Source organism: Gymnoscopelus microlampas (assembly GCF_963454915.1).
Source record: "Gymnoscopelus microlampas genome assembly, chromosome: 24".
Classification (NCBI taxonomy): Eukaryota; Metazoa; Chordata; class Actinopteri; order Myctophiformes; family Myctophidae; genus Gymnoscopelus; species Gymnoscopelus microlampas.
Genome location: NC_139961.1, coordinates 35,687,687 through 35,705,920, shown reverse-complemented (window position 1 = coordinate 35,705,920; position 18,234 = coordinate 35,687,687). Strand labels below are relative to the sequence as shown.

At 42.4% G+C, this 18,234-nt stretch overlaps 1 protein-coding gene across 3 annotated transcripts in view; it reads right to left on the bottom strand.

The window, feature by feature from the left end:
• The window catches only part of LOC311040393 (sodium-driven chloride bicarbonate exchanger-like), a gene marked incomplete at its 5' end in the record, with an annotated part of 80,187 nt that overhangs the window by 7,035 nt on the left and 54,918 nt on the right, over positions 1–18,234 (bottom strand). For all 3 annotated transcript variants that reach the window (XM_084050648.1, XM_084050649.1, XM_084050650.1), the window contains 11 exons: positions 956–1,069; positions 1,867–2,028; positions 4,211–4,316; positions 6,068–6,313; positions 6,531–6,664; positions 8,605–8,779; positions 12,017–12,117; positions 13,452–13,598; positions 15,122–15,209; positions 15,843–16,000; positions 17,307–17,395. In XM_084050648.1, coding sequence (XP_083906774.1) covers positions 956–1,069; positions 1,867–2,028; positions 4,211–4,316; positions 6,068–6,313; positions 6,531–6,664; positions 8,605–8,779; positions 12,017–12,117; positions 13,452–13,598; positions 15,122–15,209; positions 15,843–16,000; positions 17,307–17,395 — 1,520 coding nt within the window. The remainder of the gene's footprint in view (positions 1–955; positions 1,070–1,866; positions 2,029–4,210; positions 4,317–6,067; positions 6,314–6,530; positions 6,665–8,604; positions 8,780–12,016; positions 12,118–13,451; positions 13,599–15,121; positions 15,210–15,842; positions 16,001–17,306; positions 17,396–18,234) is intronic.

Genomic DNA, 18,234 nt, shown 5'->3' with positions numbered 1-18,234 from the left:
ACAATTCTACTACACTGCTAAATGGAATCAAGAGTATCATACAGATTTTTGCTATGTCATACCAACTGGCTATAATTGGCTTCCAAAGTTTGCAGAAGGGGGCCTATTTGACCAAAAATGCAAAAATCATGAATGCATTATCCAAACGATACCACATTTGAATCACATAGCGGGGCCTCTCAGACTAGAGTGCATTTCCAAAAGCGCGTTCACTTCTGACCATGGGGGCGTCACATTATGTGAAAAATGTTACAGTATATCGTATAAAAGCTATTTCCCCTTCCCCTCTGGTCTTGATGGCTGCAACCCACAACTTACACAGCCATGAGAAGGCCACCAGGCCTGGTGAAGATATGAAAGAGTAATACTCAAGAGTAGTAATCAATGGAATTCGGGAATAACTTCCTGTTTTCAATGTAAGGTAATTAAGGCTGTGTCCCAGGCTGTGTAAGGAGATGAGTTGTGACAAACATTGACATGCAGGTGGTCATCCTTGGCCTTATGTTATGACAATCTTAATATTATAGAACCAAGACTCCACTGCACGCTGGCCTGGTATAAGTGGTATTTATTGTTATGGCTTTATGACACACTCCCCTCTTATCTATGTGTAAAACCATGATCTGATCCCTGCTTTTAGCAGAGAACTACTTGACCACCCTGTCATATTATATTTGTTGGCTGCACGGAGCAGTGCTTCTGGTATGTTAAGCTATGTACAACTCTTTAACATAGCATATGATAACATATCTAAAAACACACAAAAAAAACATTGAGACTCATCCTTTAGGCATTCGCTTATATAACGCTTTGTTTAGAGGATATGCTTGTACTTAATATGATATTGATATTAAGCAATACCAAGGCATTTGCTTTCCTAAGTATTGTTGCGATTCAATGAACGGACAAAAATGAATATGCAGTTTTTCAGAATAAAATACTTGTTTGCACTTACTTTAAACTTGCTGGGGACCTGCAGCTTTGGCGAGGGAATGCCAAGTGCATAGTCTACTAAAACCATGGTGAGGATTGTGATGAAGACAGCGAAGTCACTGATGCAAGCCCGCACCTACACACGCACACACACACACACACACACACACACACACACACACACACACACACACACACACACACACACACACACACACACACACACACACACACACACACACACACACACACACACACACACACCCTTTGACTGCAGTGCAGTATGCTTTTAACACCACAAGGGAGCGCTGTTACACTATACAATATGACATGGTAATTTCACAGTCACACCACACATTAAATGTCCTCTCTCAATGATAAATCATAGAAATAGAGCAAATAGAACTGGGCCACACACAGACTGCGGGGGTATTCCCGGGAGATGACCAACAGAGGGCAGCGTAATCGTAAAGCTTATTTGGCAGGCAAAATGATTGCCATTTATGTTCACAGTCTGTGACAGAATAAACAATTAGCTTGACTGCTGTGATATTACAGCAACACGTCCAATAACACGGCTACCATCCACCTCAGGGCAATGTCAACCAATGACTTGAATGAATTATTATGTATTAAGAGAGACAGAGGAGGGGGAGAGAGAGAGAGAGAGCGAGAGAAAGAGAGAGAGAAAATGAGGTCTAAAATCTGATATTAGTGCTGCCATGGCTGATAACAGCATTCTTTTGTTGTCACTTAATAAAGGGCATTTCCTACTGGCCTTTAGCTACATTTTTAATATCTGTGTGTGTGTGTGTGTGTGTGTGTGTGTGTGTGTGTGTGTGTGTGTGTGTGTGTGTGTGTGTGTGTGTGTGTGTGTGTGTGTGTGTGTGTGTGTGTGTGTGTGTGTGCGCACGTGCGTGTGTGTTTGTTTACCTTGGTGGGGAAGTAGCGGCTGAACTTGAACTCCTTGAGAAAGGCAGACATAAAGACGGTGGAAAAGAAGAGTACAACACACCAGAAGAGTACGTCAGGGATGTAGGGGCCGTGGGGGCCACAGGCTGCTCCCTCAAACTCCCCATGGAACACCTCACACTCCTGCAGGAGCAGCAGACATGGAGCAATGAGAGCACGTTTAGTTTATTTCACAACAATTCATAAATGACAAAGGCTTTGCCTATTCAACCTTCCAAGGGTAGCAATGTAGTGAAAACACAGTTTTTGTCGCTTCAATTAAAGTATTTCTGTTGCACTTTTATCACATCATTCACAGTAAGATTCAGAATTCAGAGTTAGAAATGGATACATTAATACTGAGGATGTTACTGTTTCTTCTACAAAATAAATCAAAAAATAATTTTACGATATTTGAGAAATTTCATCCATTTCAGGGTTTTATGCAATATTGGAAAATATAAAAATATATAACATAAAATTTGATAACAGTGATGAAGGTCATGGTAAATGAGTGACTTCTACAGTACAATGTTTTTTCTTTATTCTAGTACATTCATTATTGCGGTATTTAATATAATATAATATAATATAATATAATATAATATAATATAATATAATATAATATAATATAATATAATATAATATAATATAATATAATTATTTTGAAAGTGCCCCCTTGTGCAAGCTCCATATTACGGTCATACCGATCTTTATAAATACTGAATCTTTCATTTTGCTCATGGTGTGATGTTGTTGATGTTTCTCATTTGTCTCAGATGTGTGTTAGTAATATGTACTGTATTTATGTATGTTTGTAAGCTGATGGCTGTAATTGTGGGCTGTCATGGCCGCATTCAGACAGATTACTGTCCAACAAAACAAAGGATGGTTGGGCGAAATCCTTCTGTAATCCCGCAGTAATAGACCATTTGGCAGCGAAAAATGTTTCTTGACTCCTTAAAAGTCCTTAAAAGCAACATAAATATGAAATATTACATAATACAGATGAATATGAATGTGTTTCAATGGGAGCAAATAATGTGTTCACCAGCATGGTCAATGCGCGCTTCTGTGCATCACATTAAATTACATGTGACCTCGTTTCCCCCAAAATATCTGTCATTTGTACGGTTCGTGTTCAGCTCGATTCGTACTTCGTCACGCGACGGTGTCACACGTCGAAAATAGCCGACCTACAAGCTCACAAGGTGTCGCGTATGTGATGCATTGTGAGCTTGTAGGTCTGCTATTTTCGGCATGCAACACGACGGAGAATAAATTTGGCTTCAGTGAACTCGTGTAGGAGACATGCAGCATGCTGCCAGTGGCAGAACTGATGCTGTGGCTGACAGCAGGAGAATGTGCTCTTTACAATCTGTTCATAGGCTGATTCTGCACAGTTAAACCCTGTGAAATCAAACCCCCACACTGTCTCCTGGCTGGTTGCTTGTTGACGTTCCTGTGTATGTGTGAGCAAAAGCCCAATACACTGGGTGCTCATTTAACTCTGAGAGTTTGCAACCAAAAGGACCCATAAGGGTTTGTACACTCTTGAGTTACAAATGGTTAAATCTTCTTTACACAAAAAAAAACATATTTCACCTCAAACCTTTAATGCCTCATTCATACAGGTAAATGCTCTTATTCGACTTTCGCCGTTCATGAAAAATCAATCTTGTTTTGAAATAAATTATGTTGTTTCTTCAACGTGTAATATTTCTGTTAACAAACTCATGATACAAACAATATTTAACACAACTAAATATATTTTGGGGCAAATCCATAGGCGGCGGGTGAGCTTGACATTTGGGAAGGCTGGGGATCGGCCGCGCGTGAAGCGCGCGGGCGCCGAAATCCGCGCGCGCGTGCACAAAAAATGCGGTTTCTGGTTGGATTCTATTAGTTTCTGTTGGGTTTTTGGTTACTTTATTTCGGTTATAGGGTTAGGGTTAGGGTTGGATTAGGGTTAGGTTTTTTAATTCATATTTTTGCCTGATTTTACTGATTTATTATTAATTCCCAGAATTTCACAGCATAACATTTGGGAAGGCTTAGCCTACCCTAGCCTTCATCACCCGCCGCCTATGGGCAAATCAAACAAACAAACAAACAAACAAGTGTAACTCACTGGGTTCTGGTTAGCTTAGTCTTTTGAACAAGAAGAGAATGGTTCTACACTACTCTACATGCCATCATGAGCATTATTTACAGGCTTAATTTTAATGTAAAAACATAGCTGGATGATAATACAGCAGGTGAAATTAGCTGGGGAATTGTGGGGGAAAGCATATAGTGTGACATAAATGATGAAATGTCTCCTTACATGGACTTCCAGCATGGTCCAGTTCACCTCAGAGGGTGTGATGTTCCTGCTCTCCCATTCACGCAGTGTCTCATTTGTGGGGTTACTGGGCTCCACACACGCACATCTGTGGAGGCACACACACACGCACACACACACACGCGCACACACACACACACACACACACACACACACACACACACACACACACACACACACACACACACACACACACACACACACACACACACACACACACACACACACACACACACACACACACACACACACACACACACACACTTAATTATTGAATGCACTCAACTCGCTTAGCCACTTAAACCCTATATACTTTATTGACCGCGGTCCCGCAGGGGTCCATACTTTGTCCCCTCCTTTTTGCTTCTACATCAAATAGCTGATCAATAAAATAAAAAAATTGCTTACAATTTTACAACGTGTCACGTTGCGTAGCATTGTGAGTTTTAGATCTGCTATTTTTGCCGAGTGCTTGCCTATTTTCAGCAATCAATTCCGACATGCCCAGAACTAATAGGGTTCATTATGTATAAGGTAAAGTAAGTGTCAGGCTCTGCAATATACAGTACTATTCCTTGCTCAGCACGTTAGAAGACATCCATTTAAGAGCAGGGAGATATATGCTGCTTAACACCTCACAGTGGTGTGCGTGCATTGCCTGAGCTAGCTCACAGGCTATGCATTATTTGAGCATCACACAATCCTACCCTGTATGTAGGGGAAAGTGTTCACTCGACAACTTACCATGACATTTTCCAATAACATTTGGATAATAACACCATAATGTCACTGCTCAAGAGGGCCTCTTGATTCCCTATACATTAATAGCTTACATACTGTACTGTACTGCTCTTAACACACGGGTGACATTACATTACTCCCCATAAATCCATCACTATAAAAGCTGGATGGAGTGCAAGAGCAGTACGGCCCCATCTGTCCTTTGATGGCGAAAATAAACTCTAGTCCTCTTGGCACGTGCATGTGTTTCTGCAGGTGCATAGAATATGTGAGACCGAGCTGCATCAAAAACAAACAAACAAACAAATAAATAATGGCACCAGTGGCACATTCACAGTGACTGTTAACACAGTTTCATTCACGATGGTTTGTTAAGAGACACCCAGAGAGAAACGAAACTGCCATGCAAACCAACTGGACATTAATTGTGTGATATTCATGTGCTTTGCCCTAAGAGATTGCATTTCTGGGGTAACCAGTAGCTTTGAAGGATTTAGTTGAGAACTTCATGTGACATTTTATGTATTTTTCTAAACTGTGCTCTCAGGACGTGCTGGAGATCTGTGTTGCATATCGTTCTCCTTCTCTACCAGTGTTGCCAGATTTAACTAGATAAATAAGCAACCAGGTCTATGAAAACAAGCCCAAAATAAGCGACTAGTCCACATGAGCACTTTAAAGCTATATACAAGCTCACAACACTTGGGAGCTTGTAGATCTGCAATTTAAAAAAAATGTTTTAGCAAAACAAATCTGGTACAGGGGTCCTTGGCAGAACATATTTTCAGATGGAGGGTCGGCGGACAAATACATATCAATTTGGGGGTCCTCGACATGAAAATGTTGAACCAGTGGTTTGAACAACATTTGGAAGCAAGCCCAAAAAAACGCAAACACCAATATTTACAAGCGTCTCTACAGAAAAACAAGCCCAAAGTCGCATATAATAAGCAGATTTGGCAACACTGCTCTCTACCCTCGGTTTCCTGTCTCTATTATTCTAAATAATTATCTAAATAAAGCAAAAACAAAATGAAAAGATCATCTTTTTCTTTTATGGTCTCAAGTTAGATTGCGAGTGAGTTTGGCAGAACATACGAGTACATGGTGAGTTTCTGCAGGTTGTTGTTCTTGTTGATGGGGTAGTGTACCCCCAGGTGGAGCAGTTTCTCCAGGGCCTCGTATATGAAGATGATGCAGATGAGCGCGGCGAACGCCTCCTCCGTGAAGCGTGTGATGTAGCACACCAGAGAGCTGGCGTCCGTGGCCACCAGCAGCAGACAGAAGAAGGCCGTCCAGAGGCCGATGCAGGCCCTCAGCGAGAGGTAGGACAGGCCGTAGTCTCTGGGTGGAGAGGACGACGACACAGACAATTTTAATTTTAAATAGCTAATCTACAGGCGCACAACGCATCACAACGCGTCACATCGTGACAATTTCTGAACCTGTAGAGCGGCCACTTTTGTGCGACAGTGTTGTACGGCGAGGTACACTGCTCACTGATCGACAAGATAACGGCAGCGGTTAAGGTGAAGCCACAAAGAGGCAGACGATGACGTACTTGCAGAACTTGAAGAGGATCTTCTCAAACACCAGCACCGGTCCCGTGCTGCCCAGGATGGTGAGCGGCTGCCCAGCAAACAGAGAGTAGGCTATGCCCGTCATGGACGCCCCGAAGAGAGACTCAATAGCACTCTGGACACCAAGAAAGAAAAACAAAACAATATTTTTTAAACAGGTGTCTTAAATGGTGATTTCTTTTTTACATTCACAACAAGTTCAGAAGTGTTTTGATATGCGATGTTGGGGCTGATTTCATTTGATATGCTGGGAAATGATTCAACAGTACAACATCCTCTCTGTCTTGCTCTGTGCAAGACAGCATTCAAAAGCACTTTAGGCAATACATGCACGGGAATTAGACCTGGTGACAATGGTTCGTAGGTTATGTACTGTATATCCATCCACACATGGACAGTACATTAAGAATGGACACACTGTGGCACATGTGTAGCCTGGTTCCAGGTGCCATTGCAAAAAAAAAATGCCGTGGCAGATTAGGTCTGGCCCCTCTCAATAGAGATTTTATTTCTCTCCCTCCAAATTTGTGAGGGACCAATCAGAGCCCAGTATGCAAATATGGGGCGGGTTTATCACCAGAGGCATTTTTTTAAATGCAGGTTCCACACAGAGATTCCAGACTAATATCTACGCAGTGATATTACACATGTGGCCAGGGGGAAACAAGGCTATACGTTCTAGTACAGTGGTTCTCAAACCTTTTAATTTCAAGGACCCCCAAATAATATTTGGTTCTGTTTGTACACTTTCAGAGTTACAGACCTGTACGGGTCCATTTGGAATCCCCTCAAGGAACTCTGAGGGTCCCTGGACCCTACTTTGAAAACAACTGTTCCAGTGATCTGGAACATCTTTTTGGAGGCCAACCTGAAAGCTACTTCAACCATGGGTTCCTATGGCAGATTTCTAATTGAATCTTTGCATTGGGTGTGAAGTGTGAATATAATATTTTATCTTGGCGTTCAGGCTCTGCTATATTTTTTCTCCCTGCTCAGTTCAGCACAATTAGACAACCATCATTAACCATTAAGAGCAGGGAGATTCTCCAATAACAACCCTCCATGGGGAACAGAACTAATTGCAGAGGAGGTGCTGGGGTGGCGGTGGGAGCAAATGGGCGAACACCAACAGACTATGGACCCTGACAGAAGGAAGAACAGAGACTGAGGTGAGCTTAATTAACCCACCAATTGGTCGGCTGATTGCCACCTCAGCGTATGACGTATGGGTCTTGCATAACACTGTTGTAATAATGCACCCGTATACACCCACATATTAATGCGCAGTGTGAACCTCTAGAGTATATCTGCCTGAACTAGCTCGCAGCTACGCATCATTTATTTTTGCAGATTTAGAGTATTAATCCAAATAATTGTTTACCAACTCACTGAGTGCCATTAACGTGTTTGACGTGTTTTTACCGCTATGGTGCTGGGTGCCATTAACGTGTTTGACGTGTTTTTGAAAAATTAGTTTAAAAAAAAAAAACATGTTCAGAACCCAAGATATCATCATCTGAAGATGTGCAGCTCCATCCACTCCTTGTTTAACTTAGAACTGAAAAAGGCTGTATCTCGCTTCCTAAGCACTTTTTGTTTTCTGTGAAAAACTCTGGCACTTTTCAGAATCAATTCTGAAATAATTCTGGCAATCCTGGCACTCAGGGAGTTAAAGTCTTATTTTATGCTTCTCCTATTCAAAAACGTGTGACCCATTGTGACACGTTGTAAGCTTGTACAGTAGGTCAGCAATTTTTTTGAAAGATTTTAATTGGACCAATTTTGAAAATAATGACTACTTTCACTTTTTGTACTTTAAGTATATTTTGATGCCAAAACTTTTTCACTTTTACTCAAGTAAAGTTTTTAATAGTATTTCTACATTTTGGGTATTGCTACTTTTACTAGTAAAAAAGATCTGAGCGCTTCTCCCACCAGTGTAAGTTTAGGCTGCGCCACAGAGAACAGACTGCAAAAGGAGGCAGCTGGCAATGAAAAGACGAACATAATTCCCCACAGAGGTGACCGGTGACAGCTCGTGAATCAGACTCTTACCACGCGTCCCTCGGTGGCCTCCCCCAGCAGGCCTCCGAAGGTGATGACAGGGGACATGCAGGCGCAGTAGAGGAACAGGAAGGAAGCCAGACACTGCAGGCTGATAGCGTCTGTGTAGTCGGACAGATAGTGAGGAGCCTTGCGCTTGATGTCCAACACCAACCCTCCGAAAATCCTGGGAGAGAGGAATGGGATCCGTCATTGATTGATTGATTGATTGAATACTTTATTAACAGTTTGCAAAGACAAGCACAGGGAAGTACAGTTCAATACAAGGTCTATTAATAGATTTTGAAACCCAGGAAAGCACTATGGCTTGTTTCCATTGACGTCCTTTGTACTCAATTAATCAAGTCATATATATATATATATATATCGTCGCTGTCGGGTGGCAGCCTTCTATGTCCAAAACCATTACTTTTCAGGAAATTGAAAAAATAACCTGTGTTCTAATGGATCCAATGTAGTTATTATTTAGTCACAAGCTAATATATTTTGTTAGATAGAAGGTTTTTGTCCGACAGCAATGATATACAGGTATGACATAGCACAAAATAGCTTGTAGATCTGCTATTTTTGAAAGACTTTGAAAGTGAAAGTCTGTCTGTGGTATTTACAAATACTTAACCAATGAAACATATTAATAAGAGCATGTAACTAAAGAATAATTACATTGGATCCATTGGAACACAGGTTCTTTTTTTCCATAACATGAAAAGTAACGGTTTTGGACATACAAGGTTTCCAACCAACAGCGACGATTTTATATAAATACACAGATAAGATAAGATAAGATAAGATAAGATAAGGGCAGCACAGCAGTTAAGATAAAGTTACAGGGCAGAGAAAGTACTGTAGATACAGCAGGGTCACACACAAAACACAGTAGAATCCTTAGTATTCATTTAACACCTGGAGGAGTATGGAGTTCAATCATCACTGATGTTACTACGTATGGTATACTGTATGCACATGCACACACACACACACACACACACACACACACACACACACACACACACACACACACACACACACACACACACACACACACACACACACACACACACACACACACACACACACACAGGCTTTTCTATTGATTGTATGCGTGCGTGCGTGAGTGCACACGTGCCTGTGTGCGTGCATGCGTGTGCGTGTGTGTGTGAACTCCGCTAGTGAGCACACTCTCCTTGCCGCAGTGAAACCATGTTAGGCTAGCTAGAGGTGGTTGCTAGGGCAACGGTGGGCGGAGACTCTGTGTTACTGTATGCTTATTTCAGAGCTCAGAGCAGGCTAGGCAGTGATGCCAGGTCCACGGGGAGAGTGTGTGTGTGTGTGTGTGTGTGTGTGTGTGTGTGTGTGTGTGTGTGTGTGTGTGTGTGTGTGTGTGTGTGTGTGTGTGTGTGTGTGTGTGTGTGTGTGTGTGTGTGTGTGTGTGTGTTGTTTGAAGGGGATGATGATGATGGTGATGATGATAATAACTAGGAACTGGGCTTCCTGCCAATCGTAGATGGGATAAGATCTCAGCGGAGCACCGAAGCACGGCATCGCTCACTGATGTGCTATGAATACACCCACCACACCTCCCTCTACACTGTACTGCAGTCTAGCGGGGGGCAAGGTGCCATTCTCCAAGGCTATGGTGGGGGCCTTTTCTGAGAGGTATACCAAAACGACCCCCCCCCCAAGACATAAAGAAAAATCATATTTCTAATGTCAAATAAACTGTTTAGAGTCTGCCAGCGAGGGGCATACCTATGTGGATGACAGGATGTTACATAGACCACTTAACACCAAACTCAATTTCCGGTCTCCCCACACTTTCCTGTCCAGATATAAAGCAAAAACAACTGGCAATTTTATTTAGAGAGAATTAAATAAAGGTTGAAATTAAATGATTAACCACTTAAACCACAAAAGAATTCTAAATTATTTTGACAGGCTCAGATCTGTAGTTCTGTAGCTTGTAGATCTGCAATTGTATGAAAATAAAGTGGTTAAATAATGACAGCAACAGGTGCAAAATATTTCTTTAGTATGGTAGGCAATTTTCCCCACAATTACCATACAGTGGATGGTCTGATGGAAATGATGAAATGCCATAAGCAAACATGGCACGGGAGATACTACAGTACGTGCCGCGGCTGGGAAAATTGAACTTCACTTCATTACTGTAAATTAGCTCGATAAAAGCAATGACCGTGCAGAGCTTTTATTACATTACTTGTAAACCCTGAACCACTGCATTGTGTAATTCATATCATATACCTCGCAGTGGGTCTGCTTAACTTGCCGGTTAACCACATGAAACCTGGCATCCCTACTCTGGCCATGTCATATCTGGGCATATCACAACGTTGTGAGCCTGTTGATCGGCTATTTTTGGCAAAGAAATTTGGTGTAGAGGGAAAAAAAGATAGACCGCTGGAAATATATACAGTAGGGTTTAACTGGTTATGAGTTGGCGTTCAAATACTACTGTAGCTGTGCAGGGGCCACACATGTTTACAGCATTTTGGACAAAAGCAAAGGCTAATAGTGAGGAAAGGTGGATTTATGTGGGATAGTGCGCATGGATGAGTCTAAAGGGTGTGAAGTGTGAAAAATGCTAATAAGGCCAGCAGAGCTGTCTGCTTCTTAAAAGAATGTGAATTTATAGTTTGGGAACTAACATGGTTGTAAACCCATGAGACGGCTCAGGGTCTTATATCAGTCTAGTAACAGCTTACAGTACATGTACGCAGTCAAATCCAGTGTGTTCATTTCACTCTGAAAGTGTACAAATGGAGTTAAATTAATATGCCAGATTTGACTCTGTCTGTCACTTTCTCACTCTTTCTCACACACTCTTCCACACAGTTTTCTCTTTCTTTCTCCCCTCCTGACTATCCTGTCTCTCTCACATAGTCTAGCCTCTCTTTGCCTCTCACCGCTTTTCCATGTTCTGCTCTTTTCATTATGCCAATGCCAATCAACTGCTACCACCCCATGTGTATAGTCCCTGTCACTGCCAATCACTTCTGTTGGTCTTAAGGAGGGTGTAGACAATCACGTCTCCTCCAAAACAGATGGAGACACCAGTCACTTGGAACACAATATCCCTCTCAGTTCTGTCCCCTGGAGGACACAATGCAAGTGGAGGGCATAACGCATGTGGAGGAACACGCCGTCCCTCTCAGTTTTCCCCCCTGCTTGTTAGTTATCCTGAACCAACCTGTAGGAGTCACTAGTTCAGTGACAGAGATCACCCTCCCCTTCCCACCCGTGAACACGGCCAACTGTGTTTGTTGGATGCACCGTGGAGGAATTGAACCCCAGTCTCCATGGTGATGGACAGGAATTTTATCCCTGTGCCACCCTCTCTTTTTCCTTTTCTCTTCTACTATCACTCTCATTCACACACACTCACCTCCCCGTGCGCTGCAACTCTGGACCTCCATGACCGCCATGCTCCTCTGCCTCCCCGAGATCTGTCACACCGTTGGGGACGGGAGGGAGCTTCCTCTTTTCCTGTGTGGTTGAGAAGGAGATCACGGTCAGTCTGGTTTGTGATCACATCACACTGAAGGGGACAGCGAGTGCCACATTGGCCCCCTATGGTCCTGGTCTTACAAAACACTGTGTCCTCCTGGTTAGGAATGAATGGTTTAAAACTCTTACTGTAAACCGTATATACAGTACTTAGTTGAACAGGGTCCACTATAAGGCTCTTTCCCCCAATACCAAATCTCTTTGCCGAAAATAGCCGATAACTCAGCTCACCATGCGTTGCGTTGTGACATGTTGTGAGCCTGTAGATCAGCTATTTTCCCCAAAGGTTCACCCCACAATAGGGATGCTAGGGGGTCCATTAGGTTAACATGTGGTACTACTGATGTCTTACACCCTTCTTTTAGAGGAATACCGCACTACATAACTAAATTGTATTATGATAATACTGTTTTGTAATCAAACTGCATTTACAGCAGGCATCTTCTTGCAGATATCCATTGTCCTACAACGACACCATGACTGTTAAAAAATAAATAGAAAAACAACATTGCCGATCGTTTCTCTGATGAGAAATCAGCATGACCCAAAATAGCTAATGATGGAGGAAAACCAACAAATGGTTTTGGAAAAGGATTGAGCACAGGCCCCTGGGGAACGCCATCAAAGCATAAAGTACATTCTGTCTGAGATTAGAGAAGCACATAGACATTGGAGTATTTCTAAACAACATAACATGATGCAGGGCTGAATCAGAAGCACATTAGGGCGAAAGAGAACAGTAATATACTGAGCCTATGATTATTGTTTCTAAAGTGGTTCATGTGGTGTGCTGGTAGCTGACTGGATTGCACATTGATCACACAACTGCAAAGTTAAATTCTGTCTCTCTACACTTTCTTGTCTAAATAAATGAATCAGAAAAAGCATATGATTTAATGTAAATATAATGTAATAGTATATGCTGATAATGCTGACCATTCATAATGTGGATGTCGACCAGTGAGGTGAGTTTATCCACTTAAACCTTTAATACTTTGTTGACCGGGGTCCCATAGGGTCCCCTCCTATTTTCCCTCTACACCAAATATCTGCGGCAAAAATAGCCAATGGACAGGATCACAACGCATTGAGACATGACGGGTTGTGAGCTTGTAGATCGGCTATTTTTGCCAAATATTCGCCATTTATTTTGGGGCCTTTAATTGAAAGTGTACTAGATGGACAGGAAACAGGGAGAGCGAGATGGAGAGAGACATTCAGTAAAGATCGTCGGGAACGATCGTCCAACTATTGTGACAACGAGGTAAACACTAAGAGTCTTCTACGCATGCAGGGAGAGTGGTAGATCTTACCTGAGAGGGCACATTTTTGGGCGGCTCTATCCTGATAGAAGGGTCCCACTCCCCAGGGGGCAGGACTGTCACCTGGTCTAGGAACTCATCTACACCAGCCACCAGGTCATTTCTGTCCTTGGCCTTGTACGCCACATCATGGAAAACCTGTGAAAAAATAAATAACATAATTATCATCTACCTGAAGAGTTTCCAAAATGCCATTATGCCAATGTACTTTCATCGACATTTTGAAGCAAGGAACTAAAACATGCCATGTACTGTACATAATTTTTATTTATTGTACATCTACTGTGCATATATATTTTGGGGATTTCTACTCGTTTATATGATGTTTTTGCATTAAATGTTTCGATGAATTGAGTACAAAGGACCCCAATGGAAACAAGCCATAGTGCTTTCTTGGGTTTACAGTAAAATGAACAGACCTTGTATTGAACTGTACTTCCCTGTGCTTGTCTTTGCAAACTGTTAATAAAGTATTCAATCAATCAATCAATCAATCAATCAATGACTCATCTGTTTTGAGGTGGTCACAAATTACATTTGAATTATGGCTCACTTTCCAGACCATTGCTAAAGAAATACATATCTAAATCTACCTACACACAGTAGAGGCATGTAATGTAACTTCACATATTTTCTTCACTCAGAAATATTAGAGCTTGTGTACTCTGTGTTCTCAATTGTGTTAACAATCCAACACTTTATAGCTGTTATTCTGTCCTAGCTACAGCAGTGGCGTTCCCAGAAATTACATTTAGGGCAGGCGAGATTTTTTTTCTCTACCCCACCGCCCCCCCCCTCGGGGAAAATGTCGTGGGGAAATCTCGAGGGAAACAAGTTAACAACAACACTACACCGACTACAAAACTGAAAAACGTAAATAAAAACAATATGCAAGTATAATCAATTATTCAGCGGTGGTCTCTTCATGTTGTAGCCTAGTTTAATGGCTCAAGCTGCTCTCAGAGCCCCTTTTATGCCAGGTGAGTACAGGTGATGGCCCAGACCCCCACACCTGGCACTCCTGGCACCCCATGAAGATAAAGGAAAACATTTGCATCACTATAGGCGACGTCGCTCTGCCGCGTGAATGGACGAGGAGGTCCGACGGCCACTATTGTCTTTGGATTTTTTTCACTGCCTGTTTTTCAGTCTTTTACTTTATTTTCTAGGGGAGGCTAGATTTTAGTTGGGCAGGCGGCCGCCTGCCCTGCCTCTATGGTGGGTACGCCACTGAGCTACAGCAACTCCCACATGGAGCATCAACGTTAAGTACAGTAATAAACATTTTATGCTTTATTTCAGATGAGTGGAGAGAGACAGAAGACCAACCACATAGAGCGAGCGAAGAGACATTCGAGACAAGACTCTTCACGCTCACTGGAAGCACATGAATCATGATCTTTGCACAAAATGGCTGAGCCATGCAACCAGTCACCAAACAGTGTTAATTTTAAACCTGTCTGAAAAATGTGTGGCTTTTCTCAGATATTGGGAACCATTGCTATAGCAGATAGACTAGATACAGTATAAAATGGTATATTTATTCATTAAAGAATCACTTTAAATTCATTTGGACAGGAAAAATAAACGTCCTCCTCTGCAGGAATGTTTAAAATACGTTTTCTTGTGGATGCACCAAACTGTGACTGAGGCCAGCTTACCTCGTCAGTCATCAGCGTGGCGATGGAGCGGCCGATCTCGTGGTACTGTGGCCCTTTTCCCAGGGGGCCGAGTAGGATGAACAGAAACCTGCAAGGCAACAGAGGAGGAGAGGGACGGTTGGAGTCCATCTCTCCGGGTATTTGGAGGAAATGTCACCTAGCACACCTAGTTTCTCAACGTCTGGTCAAATGGAAGAAGCTTGCGACACACATTTTGTTTCACAGCCTACTTCCATCTGAGACTCCTGAAGCAGAATCGATGACAGACGGCATTTTCATTTTTTCAAGCTACTTGGCAGGTGATTGGATGATCCCGCCCCTAGCAGCCGCTGATTGGTTCTAACACGCAGCGGTTCGGGCAGCTTTACTCCCTGAGCGATCCCAGACCTCCTTCCTGAAATCAAATGCAAATGAGATTTCCGGAGGGAGGGGGGTTTACCAGGCTATCCGGGGCCCACCAGGGCTCCAATTGGACTTACTAATGGAACAATGTTTTATCTTTGGGACCACAAACTACACTGAAAAATTCAGTGTTCATTTAAGAGTGTACAAATGGAACCAAATGGACCTGTAACAGCCCATTTGGAGCCCTGGTGGTCCCCGGACCTGACGTTGAGAACCACCTGTGTGCAAAAGAATGAAGAGAGAGAGAGAGAGAGAGAGAGAGAGAGAGAGAGAGAGGGGGGGGGCTAAGGCCAAAGTGTTTATGTGTGTGTATGACCTGGTGGTGATGGGAACCTCTGCCAGGCCGTTGAGCAGTACAGCGGGTGACAGGCGCACAAAGGCGACCACAGGGCGCTCCAGGAACTCAAGCTCCCCCACCAGGACGTTGGACGCCTCTGCTCCCGGAGGGATCTTCTTCATGAAGTGGAGGTCAATCTGAGAGACAGACAGTGGCGTGCACAGACATTTAGAGGGGCAGGTGCTCAAGTAAATTAAACTTTTTTTTGTTTACTTGGTCTGCTCTTTTTTCCCTCTACACCTATTCGATTGTTAAGACGTGACGTTGCGCCCCGCTAGAATAACTTCCGGGTCCAAGTGTTTTAATGTTAATAATAATAATGTTAAATCATAATAATAAATAAATACTTTGTACTTCTATGATATTAGCATTAAGACCCTTATTAACCCTCAATGGTTCATTTCTGAAAAAGGAGGTTATTGTAAAAAGATTTACGGGTTCCAACATGTTGTTTACAATGAAGAGTGGACGGCGCTGGTGCCTTTTGGACCCGGACGTGACGTCGGACTACAAAATTACGTCAGACTTAAGAACCGAATACCTCTTTGCCAAAAATAGCCGATCTACAAGCCCACTTGTAGATCTGCTATTTTTGGCTAAAGTTCTCCTCAGAAAAGGGATGCAAGGTTTCTAGTGGTTATGGTAAAAAGAAAAATCAAATCACATAAAGATTTGGCGGACCCCCTGTAGTAACTCTGAGGACCCCCTGTTGAAGACCCCTGCTGTAAACTGAAAAAAAAAAAAACTTTTTCAAAAGGGCACTTCTGGTCAAGAGGGCAAAGGGCAGGTGCTCTAGCACCACCTAGAGTCTATCTGTGCACGTCCCTGGAGACTGAGAGATACCGACTTTCAGCATCAATAGTAGCCAATTATAATATAGGAAGGGCCGATGTTACACTATTTCACAAAGCTGTGATTTGGCTTGGTTAAGGATACAGATCAAAAACGATTTGTTTCTCAAATAGGATCTTTAGGACTGACTGTCTAGACTGTTATTTGCAAGCGTTTCTGTATTCATACATAATGTAGATCTGGTATTTTCGGTGAGTGACACCAAAAAATTAGCATTCAGCACAGTCTGGAAAGTGCGTATTTAACCTTTAGCGCTACAACACCATAGAGGAGGTAAATAAATAATGTAAAGATGCCTAAATAAGGCAAAGAAGTGTAAATAATGTAAAGAAGCGTAAATAATGTAAAGAAGCATACATTATGTAAAGAAGTGTCACTCAATAATGTAAAGGAGTGAGCAACTGCATCATAACCCATGAGACAGTATGCAAGGGCAGCAAAACAACGCTCAAGTCGACACTGCTGACATTTTCCCAGGACAAAGTCTCCACGGTGATCATCTTGAACATGCGTAACCGTATCTTCTTTAAATACACAGGTATCAGGGGCCCATGGATAAACAGCGGATCGACGGTGGTCCCGGGGCCTCACCTTGCTGAAGTCCACGTGGCTGTTTTCTCGGCTGACGTCCTGCTTGCCTTCGGAGTGGGCCGGGTGAGACTGAGGAGAGACAGTCTGGCCTTGAGGGGGAGATATAAGAACAACATGGTATCAATCTCACCCAGAGTCATAGGGTCACCATAGCACGCCCATAGTAAGGCAAGGATCTACGGTGTGGAAAAACCACAGTAGTGAGTCTGAAGAAATAATGGTGCAACATTGGACATTTTGTCACTAGAGCTGTAGCTTTATTCTACAGCAATGAACAAAGGACCAATGTTGTATCCTTTTTTCTTTCTAAGTGTTGCTAGTCTATGAATTGTTCTAGTAGTGCTAGCCAAGATCATTTGATGAAAGATCATGGAGATTGGGTGCCTTTGGGCCCAATCTGTGTGGCGACGACAGTGTATCAAGTTCTACTTAACTCAATGAGGTGCAATCTTTAACTTTCAATTTATAGTTTAAATTCTGGCATGTACTTTATGCCACCTGTACAGCCTATCAACTAATGGCTTGGTTGGCTCAGTAAAAAATATATAATGTTCAATCAATTTCAAAATATTTTGATAAGATCAAGAAAGTAAAAGATTGCTCCTTTTTATAGATATAATTCCAGGCATTTGGTGATGTGAACGCACTGTTTGAGCAAAACACAGCATTTGTTCAGAGGACTTTAACTGGTGCTGTCTCCAAATTATTAAATAAATCAATACATTGTGACTTGCTCAAAAAGACCAGCATTATTAGTGAGGGGGTTATGGTACCATATATTTGTGATCTTGAAGGAAACTAAATTATGAGTATGGTTCCTGTTAATAGGTCATATCCTAGATGTGGGATCATTATTATTATTAGTAATTAGTGATTGCTATCATCTTAGAGCTGCATTTGGAGGGCATCTTCAGTACGGTTGTTCTAG